The sequence below is a fragment of the Crocodylus siamensis genome, chromosome 7 (assembly GCF_052110815.1).
Source record: "Crocodylus siamensis isolate JL-2025a chromosome 7, ASM5211081v1, whole genome shotgun sequence".
Classification (NCBI taxonomy): domain Eukaryota; kingdom Metazoa; phylum Chordata; order Crocodylia; family Crocodylidae; genus Crocodylus; species Crocodylus siamensis.
The window spans coordinates 81711727-81733947 of record NC_143401.1 but is presented as its reverse complement, the minus strand read 5'-3'; the positions used below and the strand labels follow the sequence as shown (position 1 = coordinate 81733947).

Here is a 22221-nt window from a genome sequence, read left to right as displayed (position 1 = left end):
TTCCATGAATTCATCCAGTCCCTCCTTGAGTCTGGCTATGCTGTCTGCCTCTGCCACCTCCTGTGGCAATTAATTCTACCAGTTAATTATGCATTGTGTATAAAAAAAATACTTTCTCTTGTTAGTTATAAACCTGTCACTTACTAATTTCAGTGGATGTCTCCTAGTTTCAGTATTCTGGCAGTTGGTGAACAACAGTTCCCTGTTCGCTTGGTCCATACCCCTTATGATTTCATAGACCTCTGTCATATCCTGCCTCAGTCTCCTTTCCAAACTGAAGAGTCCTAGCCTTTTTCATCTTTCCTGGTATGGCAACTGCTCCAGGACCCCGATCATTTTGGTTGCCCTTGTTTGTACCCTAGATTATTCTGAAGATGCTTGTTGCAGCAAAATGTTTGTGTAATGAAGTTACATACATGTGTTAACCTGTGTTGTTTGCATTATTTTTCTTTAGATACATCACTTCGAGATGGCCTGCTTGTGTTTTTCCTACTTGTAGTTCCAGTTTTGATTGGTATTGTCATAGCATTTATCAAGCGAGATGCAATTAAAAGGAAGTTTTGCAGGAAAAGCAGAAGACAACCCAGGTATTCCAAGTGTGTCCTTGTCACAACTAGTGCTATGTTTGTTTCAATTTGGGTCTTAGAGTGGTTCATATTATGAATGCTAAATGAATTCAGCATCGGTGGAACTATTCTGGTTTGAGCAACAATAGAAAATGATTGTCAGAATACCCAATATGAAAACTGAGGCAGTGTCAGCATTCTCTCCAAGCTATTAAATTAGTTTCCCCAGATTTTGCAGCTTGTGATGGGATGACACAGAATTCTTGGGGCAATGAGACATCATCTGTGTAAATAAAGTTAGCTTAAGAAAAGGTCAATAATATTCTTCTATATTTTGTCATTTAAATATGGCCTTTTGTCTGTTTTTAAGTGCAACCAGTCCCAAATATACCTCACTTTTTCTGCCTATATTATATAATGTTTTAGTAAGGAAAACTAGATCTCCCATTGCTTTTTATTTCTTTGGGATAATAAAGAACTAAGTCTGGGTTTTTGACTAGACAGTGATATGGTGATCATCCAGAAATCTCCAGAAATAAGTGGAAATCATACCAATATTTGGAGATCTAATGTTATTTGTTAGTGCCTTCATTCAAGAAAGTCTTTGTTAGTTTAGGAAGGTGATCAGTATGTGATGGAAGAAGGTAGAAACTTAGACTCCAGATCTGACTGTAGAGCCAGCACATCTCCACATGGGAGCTTCAGTCCAGTCTTCAACAAGTTGTAATTTGCCACTCAGAAGGAACTGTTATTTAAAAATTGGAGCCTTTGCTTTTTTAAATGAAAATTATGATTATCTATGAAACAGCCAATTTTATAGAAACATCTTAAATTGTGCAATATTTAATTTTTATCTGTCCCACACAATGCTCCATTGATGATGCTTTGAACTCTTTCACAAACTGCTGTTCAGTTCTTGATATGCCACTTAGATACGTGCCTAACAAAGAGCTACATGAAATCCACACATGTAAACTCTGTACCTCCAAAACACTGGGCCAGATTTTGTCCTAAATTATACCCCAAGATTTGATGCATGGAGATGTTTGGATTTCTTATGAAGCATAAGTCTGTGACTCTTCTAGGAACCTTTGTTTTAATTAACACTAATCCATCTCCTCTAGTCATTTCCCCAGTGTCCATTTCTAGTAAGTTTTGTATTTACTTATGTGTGTATTTGTGTTACATTAGCAGCTGGATCCAGGCTCCATTGTAGCGGGCACCGTAAAGGGTGCAAACAGTAGTGAGAATTTTCACCCAATCTGGCCACAGAACGCAGTTTATAACCAAGACCAAACACAAGGGCACGACTGCAGACGGCTGCAAAAACGGCCATTTGGGTGAAAATCTGCATTTTTATTTCTTTGGGATAATAATAAATTGCATGAGCGGTCAGATCAAGATGTTTCAAAACAGACCATCTTCTGTAACTTCTGTCTACCCTGCCTGCCAGCCTCAAGCTGTTTTCAGAATGGGAATGGGAAAAGGGAGCAAAGGGAGTTTGGTTTGGGGGATTTTCAGCCCCCACTGGAGAGTAGGCAGGTGTACTGGGACCTCCACCTTGGGGGGAGCAATTCACTCACCTTACCCTCCAGCACTGGGAACCCCTAGAAAAAGCTGTTTTTCCCCCTTCCCATTCTGAAACAGGGACAGGCTAGGAGAGAGGAGGGGCTGTTGCTAGGGGAAACTGGCTGCAGGCTCCCAGCCACCAGCTAACTTCCCTTCCCCCTGAAACCAACAGTAAACTTACTATAAAACATTCTCAGTTACAGTGGGGAGTTGCACTTCTGTCTGCACCCTGTGTAAATATATGGTAGAAAGCAATCTCTGCTGCGAAGAGCTTACAATCTAAATAGGCATCCCAGACAAAGTGTGGGAAGGGAAACAGAAGCCCAGAGAAGTGAAGTAACCTGCCCACAGTCACAGAGGAGCAGTGCCAGGAATAGAACCCAAGTCTCTGAGCTCTGCCTCAGCTACTGCAGGGCTGATTTGCACTATACTTACATGTATTTAGGTGATTTTTTTCTGATGACATGAATTTTATTTTAGGACTAACAATACACAGCAAGCAAGACAAAGTAACGGACCAAACCAGAATGCCACAAGAAATGATTGGGTAAGACTCCACATGTGATGATCATGATGCCTCCTGCTGACTAAATTTCAGGGGGAAATTGCACCATTTAGGGCAAAAGAAAAATGAACAAGTTCACACACTGTCCATGATGCTGGCTAGAAGTGCCTTCTAGAGCCTAAGTTGGAAGCATTTAAGGGCACATCCACATGAGTGCGCACATGTGCATTGCAGGATCTCAAATGCACCCCTCACACATGATTTTTGTGCAGAGCCAAATTTAGATACTGGGAAATCCTGGTATCAAAAAAACCTGTATCAAAGGAAAGTGGGATGGCACACATGGCATCGGCATGTGCTGCTCGAAACTAGAGCCTGGCTGGCCAGAGCCACGCTCCAGCTGCTGGCCAGGCTTCATGTGCCTGGATTGCCACCACTGCAGCCCCCAGAATCCCCAGGGGCCCAGGTAAGGTCTCAGCCTCCCCTGCCTCATCCAGGGCAGTTTGCCCTGTGTCAGAGAATGTGTACAGGGGTGTTTCCTGGGGACAACTGGGAGCAGCACAAACACATGCATGTTCATCTGGATGTGTCATCAGGTGTCAAGCTAGATTTTGCCCAAAGTGATTTACCTTGTTTCTGAAAATTAGGTAACAACCTGAACTAGTGCCTAGATAGCCTAACTCCTGGTCCTGTACTTAGAACAAAACCCTTGCTTAATTCTCTTCATGCCAGCCTTTTTTTCTCTTACCATCTTTCATGTCTCTTTTTTTTTAACTGCCATACTTTCTTCAACTGCACTTTCTGTTACTACAGGTTTTTAGAGTGCCATGGGGTTGCTTGAATAATAACCTAGTCCGAGCCTACTTCTCTACTTTCCCTATAGATTAGCATGAAAATCACAAGACTGCCACTTTCTAATTACCCTTGTTTCACAGCAAGTCATAGTCTAACAGGAGGAAGATCTAGTGGACCAATAGATCTGGATCCTATTTCCACTAGCATTGCAAACTCTGTGTGAGACTTTGGGTCCTTTTTTTTCCTTATCTGTATAATGGGAATGATGATGTTTTCAGATATCAAGTGGGAGATGTGGGTCTCAGTGCATTAACTTTTGCAAAGCACTTTAAGATCCATGGAAGATCCTACATAGTTGCAAAGTAGTATTAAATCCTGCACTATTTTAAAAATTGTATTTTGATAAACCTGACAGTGCTTTATAATATCACACTTGTGACATCTACTGCTAACCTGATTTTCTATAACTTGTTTTTCAGACTGCAACTTCAAATTCTGCAATGTTCACAATATCACATTTCCCTAATCCAAGGTTTGTATTTTTTTAAAACCACTTATCTATCATATCTAAAATATGGATGTATTATAGTGTTGCTGAAAACACAGGACCTAATATTTTTAACATGGGGCTGGCCAACTGGTGGGCCACAGATGGAGGGATCAAATTAGAATAAATTCTACCCAGCCACTTCTCCCCTACTTGCTCTAGCTGCAGAAGCAGACATGGTCTTTAGGCCTCTTCTTCCTCCAGCTTATCCTCACCTGCCTCAGGTAGCAGGAAGGTGTAGTGCGGAGCAACCCATGGCTTGGGGTGCCTGAGAGGTGCAGTGCAATAGGAAGCCTGGAGCTGGGGAGCTAAGAGTGAGGCAAGGTTTCATAGATTTCATAGACATTAGGGCTGGAAGGGACCTCGGGAGATCATCGAGTCCAGCCCCCTGCCCAAAGGGCAGGAAGTCAGCTGGGGTCATAGGATCCCAGCAAGATAAGCATCCAATTTACTCCTGAAGGTGTTCAATGTAGGTGCTTGAACCACCTCCGCTGGCAGACTGTTCCAGACCTTGGGGGCTCGGACAGTAAAGAAATTCTTCTTTATGTCCAGCCCGAATCGGTCTTGCAGGAGTTTGTGACTTGTTCGACCTCGTCATCCCTTGGGACGCTCTGGTGAACAAACGTTCCCCCAGATCCTGGTGGTCACCCCTGATAAACTTATAGGTGGCCATCAGATCACCCCTGAGCCTACGCTTTTCCAGGCTAAAGAGTCCCATGTCTCTCAGCCTGTCATCGTAAGATCTGTTTTCCTGACCTCTGATCATGCGCGTGGCTCTCCTCTGGACTCGCTTAAGCTTCTCCACATCCTTTTTGAATTGTGGAGCCCAACACTGGGCGCAGTACTCCACCTGCAGCCTCACCAAGGCCGAGTAGAAGGGGAGAACGATGTCCTCGGATTTGCTCGAGAAGCATCTATGGATGCAAGCCAGCGTTTTGGTCGCTTTACTAGCCGCAGCATTGCATTGGAGGCTCATGTTCATCTTGTGGTCACTGATGACCCTCAAGTCTCTTTCTTCTGTAGTGCTAACCAACGTAGCACTGCCGAGCCTATAAGATGCTGCAGGTTTTTCCTCCCAAGGTGGAGAACCTTGCATTTTTCGGTGTTAAGCACTATCAGGTTCTCCTCCGCCCATTTGCTGAGCATGTCCAGGTCAGCCTGGATCACCCGCCTATCTTCTGGCATGGGTGCTTTGCCCCAAAGTTTGGTGTCATCGGCGAACTTGGCCAGTCAACTCCTGACTCCAGTGTCCACATCATTAATGAAGATGTTGAACAGTATGGGTCCAAGGACAGAGCCTTGAGGGACCCCACTAGTCACAGGGCACCACGATGAGTGACTGCCATCAATTACAACCCTCTGGGTCCGACCATGGAGCCAGTTTCCCAGCCAGCAGATCGTGGTGGAACCAAGGCCACAACTAGCCAGTCTGGCCAAGAGGTGTTCATGGGATACCAGATCAAAGGCTTTTTTGAAATCAAGATATATGACATCAATCTCTTCTCCCTTGTCCAGGTGATAGGTCACCTGGTCATAGAAGGAAATGAGATTGGTCAAACAAGACCTACCCGCAACAAACCTGTGCTGGCTGTCCCTTAGGATGTTAGCCTGGGCCAGTCCCTCAAGGATGGCCTCCTTAATAAACTTTTCTAAGATCTTCCCCAGGATAGAAGTCAGGATAATGGGCCTGTAGTTAGCCGGATCCACTCTCCTCCCTTTCTTGAAGATAGGCACCACATTGGCCTTCTTCCAGTCTTCGGGCACTACACCAGAGCACCAGGAGTTTTCAAAGATCCGTGCCAGGGGCTGGGCTATGACGCTTGCCAGCTCCTTGAGAACCCTGGGGTGCAGATTGTCAGGGCCAGCTGACTTGAAGGTATCCAGCTTCTCAAGGTGTTCCTTCACGAGGTCAGCATTTATGGAGGGTAGGGGATCCCCATCACCCGGATCTCCCTGTCCCATAGCAGGCATGGGCGTCCCACGGGACTGATGAAAGACTGATGCAAAGTACCTATTTAATAGGTTGGCTTTTTCCTGGACGTCAGTTGTCAGTTGCCCCATCTGGTTTAGCAGGGGTCCAACATTGCCCTTGCTTTTCCTCCGGCTCCCCACATAACTGAAAAAGACTTTTTGTTGTCCTTGATGCTTGAAGCTAGTTGGAGTTCAGTTGCAGCCTTGGCTTTCCTGGTTTGCTCCCTGCAGGACCGGACCAGCGCAGAATAATCCTCCTTGGAGGTGAATCCCGTCCTCCATCCTTTGTAGGCTTTCCTTTTTAGCTGCAGGAGGTCCGCTAGGTCCCTGGAGAGCCAGGAGGGCTGCTGTGTCTTCTTGCTGCCTTTCCTCCGTGTTGGAATAGATTTAGCTTGTGCATTGAGGATCGCTTCCTTGAGAAGCAACCACTCTTCTTGAACTCCCATCTCCCTGGGGTCATGGTCCCTGAGGGCCTGACCGACAAGCCTCTTGAGCTTGTCAAAGTTGGCTTTTCTGAAGTCAAGGACTTCTCTGTTGCTGACTGACTTGCCAGCTTTACAGCGGATGGTGAAGGTGATCAGCTCGTGGTCGCTGTCACCCAGCTTCCCATCAATCACTAGGTCACCGATTCAGTCGTCCCCTGTAGCCAGTACCAGGTCGAGCAGCGCTTTGCCTCTCGTTGGCCCATAGACTTCTTGAGTCAGGTAGAGGTCATCCACGCACGAGAGAAAGCTTTGCGACCGCTCGGATTTTGCTGAGTGATCTTCCCACGAGATGTCCGGGTAATTGAAGTCACCCAGGACCACCAAGGTCCTGGAGCAAGCGGCCTCAGTCAGTTCCCAGGCGAACTCCTGGTCAAGCTCGGGACTTTGAGTGGGAGGTCTGTAGTAGACTCCCACCGTTGTGTCCCCTGTGCCGTGTTCCCCACGAATTTTTACCCAGAGGGTCTCTAGCTGTCCATGCCGGTCGCCAACATCAGCTTGCAGGGACATGTAGCTTTCCTTGACATAGAGAGCTACACCCCCACCCCTTTTGCCAACACGATCCCTCCTGTACAGGGTATATCCCTCTATACCCGTGGTCCAGTCATGGGTGGAGTCCCACCAGGTCTCCATTATCCCAATGACGTCATAATCCTTTGCACTGAGCAGGAGGACAAGCTCCTCCTGCTTGTTACCCAGGCTCCTGGCATTAGTGTACAGGCAGGCAAGTGTGCCCTTGGGGGCTCTTGCCTTGCCCACAGATTGTGCCAGGGCTGGGGCAGGGGTGGGCTCCCTTAAGTGCCTTGGTCTGCTGGCTTTGCAAGGGTCGTTCAGCGGGCCAGCAGGGGCAGTAGTCCCCCCATCCCCCAGCGGGCTTAGTTTAAAGCCCGGTGGAGCAGGTCAGCCAGCCTGGCTGAGAAGAGCCTCCTGCCCAGGGGAGAGAGGTGGAGGCCATCTCTTCCTAGCAGCTCGCTGCCTCTCTCGCCAAAGAGCGGGCTGTGGTCATGGAAGCCAAAGCCTTCCCGATAACACCAGCTCCGCAGTCTTTGGTTCACTGCGTGGGTCCTCCTCTCCCTCCTCAGCCCATAGCCCGAGACTGGGAGGATCGACGAAAACACCACCTGAGCTCCCAGACCCCTAAGCCCCGCTCCCAACTCCCTGTAGCACCTCATGACCTGGCTGGGGGTGCTCCGAGCTGTGTCATTGGTGCCCACGTGAATAAGGAGCATGGGGTAGTGGTCTGTGGGCCGGAGGAGCTGCGGGATCCTCTCTGCAATGTCTCGGATGCGGGCCCCCGGGAAGCAGCAGACTTCCCAGGCTAAGGGGTCGGGGCGGCAGATTGCCCCTCAGTGCCCGCAGGATGGAGTCTCCCACAACAAACACCTTTCGCTTTGACTTGGGGAGAGCGGGGGCAGTAGCTGCGGTCGAGCCTGGGTTGCCTGCAGGAGCTGGCAACTGAGCAGGCTCTGCTGGGGCTGCAAGAGGTGCGAACCTGTTGCTAAGCTCCGGCGGGGCAGGGGCCTTGGTGCGGTGGGCCTTCAGGCCCTTGACCATCTTGGTCCATGCCCCTGACTGGGCAGAGCGGGAGGTCCCAGAGTCCTCCTTAGTCCTGGAGGGAGACGGTGCTCTACCCTGCGGCTCCCGGGGGAGAAGGGCCTGGCAGTAGGAGTCTATCTCCTGCTCGCAGTCCCTGATGGCACGCAGTCTCTGGACTGTGGCCTGGAGCTCCTCCAGCTGGCGCGCCAGAGACCCCAGTAGGGAGCAGACCCCGCAAGGGGAGGTGGCCATGCTCCCGGGCCCCAGAGCCTGAAAAAGGGACAGGCAGCCCCCGCAGCCAAGAGCCAGGGGCTCCGTCTGCGTGGAGCCCGGAACCATGGGCTCCGTCTGGGTGGCTGTCTCTGAGGTGGCCAATGAAGGGGCCACAGAGCCCGAGGGGACCCTCGGGGTGCGGCGCATGCCCATCCGTGTCATGCCTCTGGTAGGCTGGCTACGGCTGGGGCTGACTACTCTGACGGGGTCGCAGGCAGGGTCTCGTGCCCTCCCGCGCCCTCTCCCACGCGAACTCTGCACTAACTCGAGCGCCTGTTTACGCAGCCTGTTCGCGCGGCTCCGGTCATGGGGCTCCCTGGCGGCTGGGCCAAGTAGGAGCCTGGGCGGGGGCTTGACCAGGCCGGCACCAGGCAGCGGCCTCCTCCCAGGGAGCGAGGAGTTAACCCCTTCCCACCACGAGCCCGCTCACCTCTGGCTGTGCTAGGGGTCGGCAGGGGGCTCTGCGGCTGCTGAGGGGGTGTCTGGGGGGGCTTCGGGGGAGCAGGGGCGCAGCGGGCTTCACCCGCACGTCTCTCACTGCTCCGGAGCCTAACTCCAGTGTCTTGACTTGCTTGCAGCAGGGGAGAAGGAGGTGGTGGGGGAATCCAGGCATGCAGGTACACGGTGCAGTGGGAGAGGGACATGTAGGGACACATGCAGTGTACAACCCCGGGTACCATGGCCCCTGCTAGTGCAACCTGCAGGGTATGGCTTGGCTTCTTAGAAGCTGGATAGTCCTTGTTTAAGAAATCCAACTTACACCCAGTCCTCTTGTCTTCGGGAACTTTTACTGGCTTCTACAATAGCCTGAATTATGAATTTTTGGTGTATCCAACTTTATATCAGTCCCTCTCTTGAGCAAGATTGCACATGGCTACAGAGCTAAGAAGTAAAATGTTCTTTAGAACTCTCCTAAATGTCCAGCACAAAGTTGGCCCTGAAATGAAAGAGATAGTATATGACCTCATTACCCCTGTGGGACCAAGAGAAAAGTTCATTGAAAGACAATAATTGCTATAGATTCATAGATGTAGGGTCGGAAGGGACCTTGTAGATCTTCTAGTCCAACCCCTGCCATGGGCAGGAGAGAAAACTGGGTTCAAATGACCCCATCCAGGTAAACGTCTAGCCTCCTCTTAAATACCTCCAGGGTAGGAGCATTACCACTTCTCTTGGTGAGAGGGCAGCTGGACAGGCCCTATAAGGAGAAACTGAGGGACCTGAACCTGTTCAGCCTCAACAAGAGGAGGCTGAGGGGGACCTGCTGGCTGCCTACAAATGCATCAAGGGAGATCAACAGCAAATAGGTAGAGACCTTTTCTCCCCAGCACCACCTGGGGTGATGGGGAACAATGGTAATAAGATGATGGAGTATAGGTTCAGGTTAGAGATCAGAAGGCAATATTTTACAGTTACGGTGGCCAAAATCTGGAACCAGCTTCCCAGGGAAGTGGTCCTTGTCCCTACCTTGGGCAAATTCAAGAGGAGGTTGGATGATCACCTTTCTGGGGTCTTCTGAACCCAGCATTCATTCCTGCCTGTGGCAGGGGGTCAGGGTAGATGATCTGTTCAGGTCCCTCCTGACCCTAGCAACTATGAAACTATAAGTTGGTTCCAGATCCCAGCCACCCTGACTGTGAAGTAGTGCCTTCTAATGTCTAGTCTAAACCTACTCTCTAGCAACTTATGGCCGTTATTCCTTGTTACTCCGGGAGGCGCTCGGGGGAACAAGGTCTCTCCCAAACCCTGCTGGTTCCCCCTAGTAAGTTTATAGACGGCCACCAGGAACCCCCTCAGCCTTCTCTTGTGAAGGCGGAACAGGTTCAGGTCCCATAGCCTCTCTTTGTAGGGCCTGCCCTGCTGCCCCCTGATCATGCGGGTGGCCCTCCTTTGGACCTTCTCAATGCTGTCCACATCCCTCCTGAAGTGCAGCGCCCAGAACTGGATGCAGTACTACAGCTGCGGCCTGACCAGTGTTGCCTAGAGGGGGAGGATCACCTCCTTGGCTCTGCTTCTGATGCACCTGTGGATGCAGGACAGGGTACAGTTGGCCTTACTTACTGTGTTCTCGCATTGTCAGCCCATGTTCATCTTGGTGTCAATAATGACTCCAAGATCTCTTTCTGCTGACGTGCTTTTGAGAAGGGAGTTCCCCAGCCTATAGGTATGCTGCTGGTTTCTACTGCCCAGGTGCAGCACCCTGCACTTGTCAGTATTGAATCCCATCCTATTTTCATTTGCCCACCCCTGTAACCTGTCCAGGTCCTGCTGTAATCTGTCCTTCCCTTCTAGCATGCCCACCTCACCCCAAATCTTGGTGTCGTCTGTGAATTTAAACAGGCTGCTTTCACCCCGTCATCCAAGTCACTAATAAGGAAATTGAACAGTGCAGGCCCAAGGACCAAGCCCTGGGGGACCCCACTGCCCACTTTCCTCCAGGTCAAAAATGACCCATCCACTACCAATAATATAAGGTTATATAATACAGAACGAGAAAACCTTCTAACTGCAGACAGAACCACCTATATAAGGTTAATCAATTTGTTGCATCGTAATAATGGGGAAAACACTGATTCCTTCTGCTGGGATTGTTGGAAATGGGGACATGTTATAAACAAGGTTTGTAATACTGAAGCTATACTGTAATTCCAGAAAAATGACTATGTACACAAGTGGAATTGGGGATCTTTTATTAAGTTTAATAGGACTGATTCCATGTCTGAGCTTGAGATGCTCCAGCTTTTGCAGCCAGTTGTGATTACTTGTAGAGCGCAGTGTACTAGGCAGATCTAAGACCAAGTTATAGCCTTAAGCCTCAAGCATCTCTCTTCATCTTTGGCTCCCCTCTATTTTGTGTCTGTGGTTTCCATTCAGACTATAAGGTTTTATGAGAAGAGAATCTCTTTTTGTGTATGTACAATGCCAGGCACAAAGGTTCTGGGAAAGCAGCTGGCTACCAAGGCACTTATGAATGACACCAAAGGGCATCTTTACATGTGCTTCAGGGGTGGGTGTAGGGGCACTTTAATTAGAGTGGCTCTTGGGAGTTGCTATAATTAAAGCGCCTGCAGTGTCTCATGTATTCAAAGTTGCATGCTTCAAAATGGCAGTGGGGATGCTTTAATTAAAGCTCAGTGAATGAGCTTTAAAGTGCCCCTGCCATTTTGAAATGTAGAGACGCTGAGTACATGAGACGCCGAGACTGCTGGAGTGTGCTAATTAGCATGCTCCGGCAGGCTGGATAAATTGAGTCTGCTCTGATGAGCTGTAATTACAGCATGTCATCCCGCATGTCTTGAGGGACCCAAAGTAGGAATAAGAAATGACCTAACAGTCAAAGTATTTTAAATCTGGTGGTTCAAGACTGTTGTAACAAGCACTTCAGAAATAACTTGGGAAGGTGGGTTTGAGGGTGGAGACATTTTCCAGAAGCATTTATCAGCATTAGATACTATTAACCGAGTGTGTCATGTTTCCAAATATGGTATCAAACATAGATACAATGTGCATTTCTCTCCCACTTTTTAGGCAGCAAATACCAAGTCAGTTCTCTGCAGTTCCTCCAAGACCTCCAAGACCTCCAAGACCACCAGTCCCACCTAGACCAGTTGTCTGAAAAATCTGTGTGGTCCTCATGAATTCATCCAGGTGTCTTGACCAACATGAAAAAAAATGTGTCAAAGGGAAATTAATGAAATCTTGCTATTTTTCTTATCCCTGTTTCCTATATGAAGGTCTCAATCCTGCAGTCCTTACAGTTAAGTCTCGCATTGAAACACTGTCCTGTTTCATTAGAAAAGGACTGATTCTGGGATGCAGGGCATGTAACATGCAAGTACTATTCACTGTAATGAAGGAGTTGTGTGCACTCAGGTCCTTCCAGGTATTTTTTGTCAGAAGACACAAGGGCCAGCACTTCTTAGGTTATATAAAACTACAATACAAATAATAGTATCTTCCAAAACCTAACTTCTTGAAAGCACAGCACAGAATTTGCAGGCCAGAGTGAGAAAGTTATGGTTGGTATTAGCCACCTGGAGTATCATCCTGCTTTTAAACTGCTCTTCGATTCCTGATATAATTTAGGCAGCAGAGACTTAACTGCCTCCAAGCAGCAGTACTATCTGGAATTTTTACAGTGTCAGTGCTCTGTGTGTTATGGCTAAACTCCCATTCTATTGAGTTTTCCAACATGAATCTTGGCCTCAGAGCTGTCTCCCCCAGGACCCATTATAGGCTGAATCCTCCCAACATCCAGCTCAAGGGCCTTTAGGATGGTCCACCCTCTCTCCACTGTGTAAAGGGACCAGAGCAGAGGTAGGGACCTCATCCCTTTCCTTTCTTATTAGCAACACTACTGTTAAATTCACCTGTTACAAGCAAAAAAGATCCTGATGAAGGGAATAAGATGAAGGACTACTGCTCTTTAAACAAACTGCTATAAAATGAGCTAGGCTAAGAGGCCTTAGCATTTCTTTTTTATTTATGTTTTTTTCATATATTTGTGTTCAGTAGATACCAGGAAAAATCTGTAACTATACTAAATAGTTTCTGGCAATTACAGATCATTTTTTTCCTAAAATAAATTCCTTTGTCATCTGAAAGAGACATAAATTTGCAATTCTTTATCTGATAATCAGCAAAGGGCACTGACTTAAAATAACTGAGATTACCTTGGCAAAATGACAGCTAATGGAATGGAAGCCATGGAGAATCTACTATGTATAATGAAAGTGAAAACACAGTGGAGAAAAGAGAATATGTTACAACAGAAACCTTCTCTTATATTTAAATATGCAATGGCTCTATGGATGGTGGATGATCTTCACGTGTGAAATTTGGAACCATGAACTAGCATTACAATTTACTGTATTCTAATCTAGACCAATCTCCTAAGGGAAGCCCTTTATATCAGCGGTTCTCAACCAGGGGTCCAGGAGTTACAAGCAGTTTTCAGAGGGTCCGCTCAGCTGGCCCTGCATGAGGAAGAACCTCCTTAACTCCCCAGGGCTGAGGCAAGCCCTGAAGAAGGGATGGGCCCCACCACCTCTATCTTGCAGGTGGGCAGACCAGGCTCCTCACTGCTGCTGCCCAGGTGAGTAGGGCCCCAGGGCTTCCCACTGTTAAGACCCACCTTCTGCATCTGGGACTGTGCAGGTGGGGCTGGGAAGCAGGGCAGTTGTTGTGTCACAGGTGGGCTGTGGAGTTTTTATAGCATGCTGGGGGGTGCCTCAGAAAGAAGAAAGTTGAGAACCACTGCCCAATATTATCATTTTACAACTGAACTGAGCAGATCACCAGAAAATCTGTTGCAGGGAAAAATTCTGCACTGACAAGGGGTTGGAATGGAGGAGCAAATGTTTCTCTCCCACCCTAATTTCTCAGGCTCTAGGGAAGCTGGGCATGTAAATGTTTGTTTATTTCAGCTTTTAATAGTATGAAGTAATATTATGCTGCCAAGATCTTAGCACCAATTATGTCTGCAGGATCATGTTATGAAATAGGAAATATAAAATTGACTGAAGACAGTTCTATACCTTTGTAATATTCACAGCAGGAAATCTTAACTTCACACCAGCACTGGTGTGAAAAAAAATGGTTCTGTGTAAAACTAACACTATGTTTTATTTCAAAACGGAGAGACAGAAATGACAATTTTTGCCCAATCTGGCCACAGAAGGAAGTTTGTAGCTGTGACTAAACACAAGTGCATGACTGCAAACAGCTTCAGAAATGGCCGATCAGGTGAAAATCTTACTCCTCGTTGCATGAGGTATCAGATAAAGATGTTTCAAAATGTAGTGTCTTCTGTGACTTGTGTCTACCCGGAGCTCCCAGCCTGTTGCTGTTTGTAAAATGGGAGAGGGGAAAGGGAGCACAAGTTCAATCGGAGGGGTTTTCAACCCCCTCGGAAGATGGGGTGGGTGTATTGGAGCCTCCCTTCCCCACCCCCAAAGTGTGTGTGGGGTGGGGGGGTGCCAATTCACCCAACCCAGCTTCAGCATCAGCTGGGGAGCCCCAAGAATGAGCTCTTTTGGCTGCCTTTCTTCTCTCCCATTCTGAAAACAGCGAGCACTGGCAGAGAGCCCTGGCCATTGCTATGGGAACCTGGTTGCAGGCTCCCAGCCCCAGGTAGATTTCCCTCCCTCATGGAACGAACAGAGAACTTCTCTTTGGTCCGGGGGTAGCCTTGTAACTCAGAACGCTTTGCAGAAATTGTTGAGTTACAGCTGGGAGCTGCACTTCTGTCTGCACCCAGAGTTTGGACAACAGTTCATGTAGTTCAAATTCCTCCTTTACTGTGACACTTTACAAAAAGCTTGACAATGGTTAGGCTGCCAATATGCTGCAATAACTGCTCATCATGCCAAATGATATTGGCATGCAGTACCTGCTGTCAAGTACAGAAGAGTGCCAGGGATACAGTGTAGACATACACTAATTTCCCTGTTCTCACTCTGTGTCTTTCCATTTTTTCCGTTAGTCATCTTGGGAAATGGTTTTGGTGGGCTTTGGGGTGTTTTTTTTTGTTTTTGTTTTTTGCATTTGTACGTTACCTAGCACAAAGTGGTCTTGATTATGATTATTAGGTGCTACAGTGATTCAGGCAGTAAATATTGTATTTATATTTCTATTTTATGTGAATAATTGTGTTTTACAGGATTATCTTAAGCAATTCTGTACACATAGAGATGAGTGTATTTTTGAGGCTTTCAGTGGCTTTATTGTCAAATGCAAAAAATACTACACAGTAATCCTTTCAAGTGTTATAGTTTACCTTAGCACTGCATTGTTATTTAAAACAAAATGTACTTTTTTGTTGTTCTTAAGTATAAGACGTTTAGCATGTGGAGATATGGATGAGTATTTAAATGCAATATATGAGTAGGGAGCGTGCTATTGTGTCCACTCTAACTCAGCAACCAAAATATACTTGTTAATTCATGTACAAAGTGAATAAAATGTTTGAAGTAAAATGGAAGAATATTTTTAAATTACAGAAGGAAATATTTGTTCCTAGTTTAAAAAATAAAGTTCTGTGAAAGCCTGGCTTTTTCTGTCAAAGTATGTATTGCATGTAGCAACTTGCTAGACATGAACCCAAACTGAAATTTTATGCAAAGACTGCAAATATATTTATTCATATAGTTTGTAGTAGTGTTTAAGGGCCCTGTTACATATTACATTTATGGCATGATTAACATCTTAATTAGTACTCCATGAATGTCAAGAGTGCTACATGTGTACCCAATATAAAGCACCATAAAAATGATCCCTTATTTAATGAGGAACACTTTTATGACTGCTTTTATGGTGTCTTAAATTGAACATAGATTCATAGATTGTCAGGCCGGAAGGGACCTTGGAAGATCATCAGGTCCAGCTCCCTGCACCAAGCAGGAAAGATGACTGATGGTCAGGTGACCCCAGCAAGGTGACTGTCTACTCTCCTCTTGAAGATCTCCAGGGTAGATGATTGCACCACCTCTGAAGGGAGCTTATTCCACAGTATGGGTGACTGGTGCTTCCTTAGTTGCGGGGACACATGCCCCCCTCCACGACCAGTCCCACCAATTGGGGAGGGGGGGTTCCCCATGGTCAATCCTGCTGCCCAGGGGGACCAACTGCCAGCGGCCACTTCTGGGAGCGGCTACAGCGATCAGTCGGTGCTTGCAGAGGGGGGTACTGGTGCTTCCGCCTGCTCCCCATGCCCAAAGCCTAATTGGCGAGGACAGCCAGTCAAGGGGTGCACTGGCACACTCAGGGAGTGCACATTTCACCACTGTCTGGACACTCTGCCAGGTCATATTCATAGAGGTCTGTTATGACCCCCAGGTCCCTTTCATTCGTGGTGCTAGTCAGTTTGGTGCCACCAACCCTGTAGGTGTGTTGGAGGTTGCTCATCCTGAGATGGAGCACTTTACATATCTCAACGTTGAACTTGATCACATTCCGATCCGCCCAACCTGCCAGCCTGTCTACGTCCAGACGCCTGTATCTGTAGCCTATCTTCAAGCGTGACCATGCTTCCCCATAACTTGGTGTTGTCCTCAAACTTGGCCAGCAAGCTCTTCGCCCCCACATCCTAATCATTAATAAAGATGTTGAAAAGTACTGGAGCAATACATGGCACATCTACACACAAAGAGCTAATTTCTGACAGTCAGCTGATTGTTGGAATCAATTCTGGACAGCCCTGGGTCCTCAGGGCTGGGGCTACCCTAGGACCAGTGCCAAAAATCATGGCCACCCTGTCCTCCCCAGCTGAGCCATTTAAACTCCCCAGTGAGGCTGCCAGGCATGAGGGATCAGAAATTTGAAAGGTCTTCCCCCACCAAGGAGAATTAAACACTGTGCTGGGCATCTCTGCCAGGGCTGCTGGGTTCAGGAAATCAAAAGTTTCCAACGGGAGGGATGGTTTCACCCCGTTTTCCTCCCCCCTGCACCCCAGCCCTGCTAGGAATCTCTGCCGCCCTGTTCTTTAAAACTCTGCCAGCTGCCAGCAGCCACGGGGTTTGCATCTATCCTCAATACCCAAAACTGCACATCCCGTTTTGTAACCATGGTGCAGCAGGACATGCAGTTGTTGGGGTGAGGGATCAGACCCCATCCCACAATATTTGTAATATTCACCGGTGGCCTAAGTAACTTGTTTCTCTTCACTGTCTCCGTCTGCGGGCCTTGCTACACATTCTAATTAAAACGAAATAGAAACCCGCTATGGAGTCGTTACACATTTTCAAGGACTAGCTTTCTAGCCAGCTGGCTTTTCTTGCAGCCGGATAGTCGTATGTATCCTATGATAATTACTTCGCCTGTGTGGCTGCTCTAAACCGATTGCGCCGCTAATGGGTTAATTTGTGTGAGAATACGCTTTGCGCTTGTGGCAAGTCTTGCTATATGTGGCGATGCTAAATTCCCCTCAAAATGGACTGCGCAATACACGTAGCGTGTAGCAGGGGGGAGGAGGGCGCTGCACTTGTTGACCAAAACTCTTGAAACCATGCGAGATTCACGGAGTGAGAGAGCCTGGCCCCCACCTGGCACGCTGGGTATTTTTGAATGAGTCAAAAACCACATTTCGCACACAGTTGTGTCCGTTTAACGGCCATGCGGGCCAGCTTGACTGCATCTGTCTGAGGACTCCGCTCCTCTGAGGCCAGCGTTCCCTCATAGAAATGGCTGTGGCAAACCACAGGGGCTGCTGCTGTTGGTGTAACTGGGGGGCAGCGAGCCATGTCAGAGTGCGCTTAAACGGTTGAGGTACATGTCCACCGTTTAACAGAACACCGCCAAGGCGGGAACGCGGGTAGCTGCAGCGAAAGCTCCGACGCCCCCAACAGCTTGCCAAGCCCCGCCCCTCAGAACCCCGCCCTCGCAACGTCACTGAAACGTCACAAAGCAGGAAAGACCACGGAGCGCTGCAACAATCTGCGCTGCAACAATCTGCGCATGCACACGGGAGCACCCTGGCCGGGACTCAGACGCAGTGCTGGATGCAACGGCCAGAGCCCGGCGGGGCTTGGGGCCGGGGCTTGGGGCTGTGCGTGTTATGCGGGCTGCCCGCAGCGGGCAAGTCCACGCTGACGCAGCGCCTGAAGCAGCAGAGGGACTGGGACTGCTTCCTCCTTCCCTACGATGACCTCATTCCGCTGGAGGCCTTCAGCCAATCAGTGCCGGGGGCGGGGCTTGTAAGAGATCACCCATTGGTTGGTATCAATTTCTTCCCCGCTATTGGGTAGCGCCTATTTCCCACCACAGGGCGGCTCCTGCAGGGGAGGTGGGGGGAGTGCAGCTCCCCTGTGGCCTCCTCAGTTGTGTGGGGCAGGGGCAGGGGCAGGGGCAGGGGCGGGGGCGGTGGCATGTGACATGTGACTAGCCTCCAGACCTGTGATGCGGGGCGGGTTTTTGCATGGATGTGACAGGACATCCTTGAGACACCTGCCAGACTTGACCTCTGAAACTTTTCTTCCCCCACTGCCTCTCCTTTTCTAATGTCTATTTCCTAATTCCTATTTCCTAGTCTTCCTGATTTCCAGCTATTTCCTTTTTCACAGACAGCCTCTTTTCTGCCTTGCATTACTGTCACTGTAGAGTCTCTTTTTGCTCACCATTGGCTTCCCTCCCCGCCCCCTCTCTGCTCTACCTTTTGTTTTCCTCATTTCCACCCATTTACATCCTCACTGACATCCTGCCACACTTTTCAGTTCTTTCATTCTTTGGAGTCGCAGACTAGCAGAAACTCCCCATGCCTGAAAAAGGGTGATTGCACCCAAAAGCTTGCTAAGACCCTTTTTTCCGGCTACTCACACGGTTGCCAACCCTCCAGGATTGCCCTGGAGTCTCCAGGAGTTGGATATAAATCTCCGGGCGACTGCTGAGAGTCACCTGGGGGGATAAATAATAGAGCATTCATTAGAATAATTAGTAAATGTTGAATCTGATTTATACAGTATTCCAGTGGGTTTTTTAAATATAATAGGATCCTGCATTTGCCTTCCTGACGTGAAGTTTCCTGCTTTGTTTCCTGCTGCAGAGAACAAGGATTAATATCTCCAGATCTACCTGATGCTAAATCTTATTATGTGATCAATGCCACCGCTTCCAGACCACTGTAATCCATAAATGATATATGCCAGCAAGTGGGCATGTTCGTGTTGTGTGTTGCGGGCATGGCGCTGTTCTGGAAAATGGAATAGATTCAAACAGGGTTGGCAACCCTAACTACTCAGTTGGTCTAATAAAAGATATCACATCTACCCAAAGAACCTTGCCTGCCGATGTCCTTAGACCAACACGGGCACAACCAAAAACCCAGCATACCTGTAACCAGTTAGTCTGTAAGCTGGGCTATCTCTACAGTAAATGGTGTCTTGAGGCTCGTTCCAACCTTGAAGCCACTGAAATCCTAAGAAATATACTGATCTCTACCTATACAGAATTGTTTAAATGATTTTAACAAGATAACCCTTTAAAACACAGTTATTATTCACATAAAATAGAAGTGTAAATGCAATATTATTGCTTGAATAATAGGAAATAAAGAGGGAGTGAAAAACAGCCTTCATCTCCTGCCGTAGAAGTAGGCACCAATATTGCCTGCGCCTGGTACTTTGCTGAATTGGGGCCTTTGCCACACAAGTGGCTGGGATGGAGGTGTAGGAGGGGAGAGCTTGGGACACTGACTGGATGGGCAGCAGGTGATTAGGGGCACATGAAAGGTGTGAAGCCACAGAAGAAAAGGAGATGCAGACTGGTGTGTGGGTTGGGCACAAAGCCCCCAAGGTCCTTTCCACCTCCCTGGGGCTGTAATAAGGGTGAGAGGAATGGGCTCCCCCCTCCCAACCGCCACTAATATTTTTGTAAAGTAGGTATTCATATTAAACATGCACCATTTTGTTTGTTTCCTAGCTGTCACGCTGGAAATCATACCGGCAGGAACTGCTGGTTTACCTTGAACATTTCCTGCAGGCTCTTCTTAATGGGGATCCCCTGTGTGCCCCAGCAAGCAGGATGGAAGCCACCTGGGAACGTTTTATTTCCTGCTTCAGAGAACAAGGATTAATATCTCCAGACGTCCCTGATGCTAAATCTTGTCGTTATGTGATCAATGCCACCGCTTCTAGACCACTGTGTTTTATTTTGGATGACAACTTTTATTATCAAAGCATGAGATATGAAGTATACCAGCTAGCTCGCAAATGTAATTTTTTATGGTCTTTCTATGCATTGATGCAGTGTTTGAATACTCCAGACATTCTGTAGTATGGCAGAATAATGACACTGCAGTTTCAGTGAAGTTTAACTGCTTTGCTTTCCCTTTACTTAATAGTTCAGTATTTTGCCATTTAAGACCATCGTTATCTTTTTGCATTGCGGTATGAGTAACTTCTACTTCATGTAAAGTCTTCCTCGCACACGTTTGAAATGTATTGCTTTTACACTTTAAATTTCCTGTTTTCTTCAAAACAAAAATACTTGTTTTCATTGTTTTAGATTCATTAGGCTTCTGCCAGTTATTTTTAGACTGTCCACTTGAATGCTGTTTACAGAGGAATCGTGCAAGAAATCAGCCCTTACCTGACGAGATCATATGTCTAATGGCAAAAAAGATAGAAGCACCAAATCTTGATAAAAATACCTGGGAACAAAATAGCCTAACTCTGAAAGGGCTTGAATACACTTCAGAAGATAAGTATGTTGTTGTGTTGAAATTCTTGTATACATATCAAAACCTGGTAAATTATATAATTCGATAGTGTATATTTTGAAAGGATTTATAGGCGTGTAGACCAGGGTTAAGACTATTGTTAGGAATGGCTGTTGTGTGTTTTCATATGTCAGCTCTAGCATTAACTGAATTTCTGAGCTGGAATACTGATAGAATATTTATGTAATTTACCTTAACTAATGATTTCCGTAATTTTAAAGCTTATGTTTTATTAATTGTAATATTGTTGTCATCTGTCTTTCATTATAAGGATTATGTACTTTACTTGGCAGTCTTAACTGAGCATTAACTAGTTTGTGTGGCAGTATATTATCGTTTGATTTTGCCACATAAGAAAAACAGTTTTAGTAAAACTGCTTTGATAACATTTTAATTTTTGTTCTTAGTTTACAGGTAATCAGCCTGTTGGTTACTGCTTTGAAAAATCCAGTGAAACAAATCGAAGAAAATATTGAGCAAAAGGTACACTACATGTCTGTAAATACATGGCCCTCTGAATAATATACTGAACTATGTGAAAAAATGATACATATAATAAAATATTATATGGAATTAACTTACTGTTCATTTATAAGTTATACTGTGTTCACTCATGGGCAAAACCTGCAAAAATTTCTATCTCAGTTCTTACTAGCAAAAGCATAGAGTTAAAGAATTGTATGTGTAATGAGTTGTTTTTTCTGTGGCATGAAATACATGGTCTGTATCACAAAGTCTTAAATTGAAACATCTGGCCAGTATTTTAGCATCCTTTGAATGTATTCTGTTATAGATCTGTCTGGCTGCATTAGGAAGTTAATAGCCTCCTGGCCTCCCGTGAAATGGGTATCATCAATTGTTGTTCCTTCCTTTTTTCCCCAAGAGCAACAGTAGTACTGCCTCAGCTTGCCAATTTGTAATTCCATATTTCTGCCAAAACAGGGCTGTTGCTAAAGGCCACAGCCTATCCCTGAATAATGAATACTTCAAACTACTTAGACTTTTTGCGTTTCTACTCTTAAGCATAACTGTTTTAATCTTGAACAGGCAGCAGATCGAGCAATTTGTGCAGCTAGTATCCTCCATCAAGCTGATCAGACTTTCAGACGAATGATTTCTCAAACAATGAAGGATGCAAAAGGTAATTGTTCTAACTGATATTTAGCTGAAGCTGTGTCTGCTTCTTTTCTAGAAATGTGGAAAGCCATGTTATACTTAAAAGCTTGTCTAACATCTCTCCTAACTATAAAGTTTCCAATCTAAGATATTATTTCATCTCACAAACCTTGCCTCTTGCCTGTTGACCATCATGGCTACAACAACACTACTACAAAAGCTTGCACTGGCATTCTTCCATGCAGGTAGCAAAGCTGGTAACAACAGGCTAAAACTTGAAATTCCCAGAGATGTAAATGATAAAAAGGGTCCAGGTTTGTTAACAAGCATGTATAACTTTTCCGGAGAGGCCCCATTAAAGTTTGGCATTTGTAAGATCTTTGAAGCTTACAAATGTGTGAAAATACAACTAGAGTTTTGTCATTTTTTTCCTTTTCCCTTTTTAGATAAAAATGTTCTCTCAAGTGAGATGAAGATTCTAGCAGAAGAACTCAACAAACTTAAAGCAGAATTTTTAGAAGATTTACGACAAGGAAATAATCAAAAATATCAAGTTTGGCTAACAAATAGTGAATTTCCTTCCAAAGTCACTACTTCTTTCCAACAAGAGTCAGATAATATAGTGAAAAAATATATTTTTTAAATAAGCA

The 22221-nt window shown here is 46.5% G+C and overlaps 2 protein-coding genes across 4 annotated transcripts in view; both read left to right on the top strand.

The window, feature by feature from the left end:
• The window catches only part of LOC149860031 (disintegrin and metalloproteinase domain-containing protein 9-like), a 49191-nt gene extending 33902 nt beyond the window's left edge, over nt 1-15289 (top strand). For both annotated transcript variants that reach the window (XM_090057872.1, XM_090057871.1), the window contains exons 19-22: nt 455-587; nt 2616-2682; nt 3915-3967; nt 11773-15289. In XM_090057872.1, the coding sequence (XP_089913998.1) occupies nt 455-587; nt 2616-2682; nt 3915-3967; nt 11773-11860 (341 nt within the window). In that variant the 3' untranslated portion in view covers nt 11861-15289. The remainder of the gene's footprint in view (nt 1-454; nt 588-2615; nt 2683-3914; nt 3968-11772) is intronic.
• A 2364-nt stretch (nt 15290-17653) lies between these two features.
• Nucleotides 17654-22221, top strand: PSTK (phosphoseryl-tRNA kinase). 2 transcript variants are annotated; one of them, XM_090058088.1, is made up of 6 exons: nt 17654-17954; nt 19717-19948; nt 20242-20440; nt 20863-20938; nt 21503-21596; nt 22018-22221. In XM_090058088.1, the coding sequence occupies exons 1-6, from the start codon at nt 17742-17744 to the stop codon at nt 22212-22214; spliced, it is 1011 nt and encodes a 336-aa protein (XP_089914214.1). In that variant the 5' UTR covers nt 17654-17741; the 3' UTR covers nt 22215-22221. The 2 variants fall into 2 exon arrangements, with proteins under 2 accessions (XP_089914214.1, XP_089914213.1); XM_090058087.1 differs by having other exon boundaries at nt 19657-19948.

What these genes read in the sequence shown, in the direction of transcription:
- PSTK (XM_090058087.1), top strand. Translation starts at nt 17,742, where the DNA reads ATGCAACGGCCAGAGCCCGGCGGGGCTTGGGGCCGGGGCTTGGGGCTG. An exon ending in TTGTAAGAGATCACCCATTG is followed by an intron (nt 17,955 to 19,656) that starts GTTGGTATCAAT and finishes TTTGTTTCCTAG; the next exon opens with CTGTCACGCTGGAAATCATA. An exon ending in GAATACACTTCAGAAGATAA is followed by an intron (nt 20,441 to 20,862) that starts GTATGTTGTTGT and finishes TTTTGTTCTTAG; the next exon opens with TTTACAGGTAATCAGCCTGT.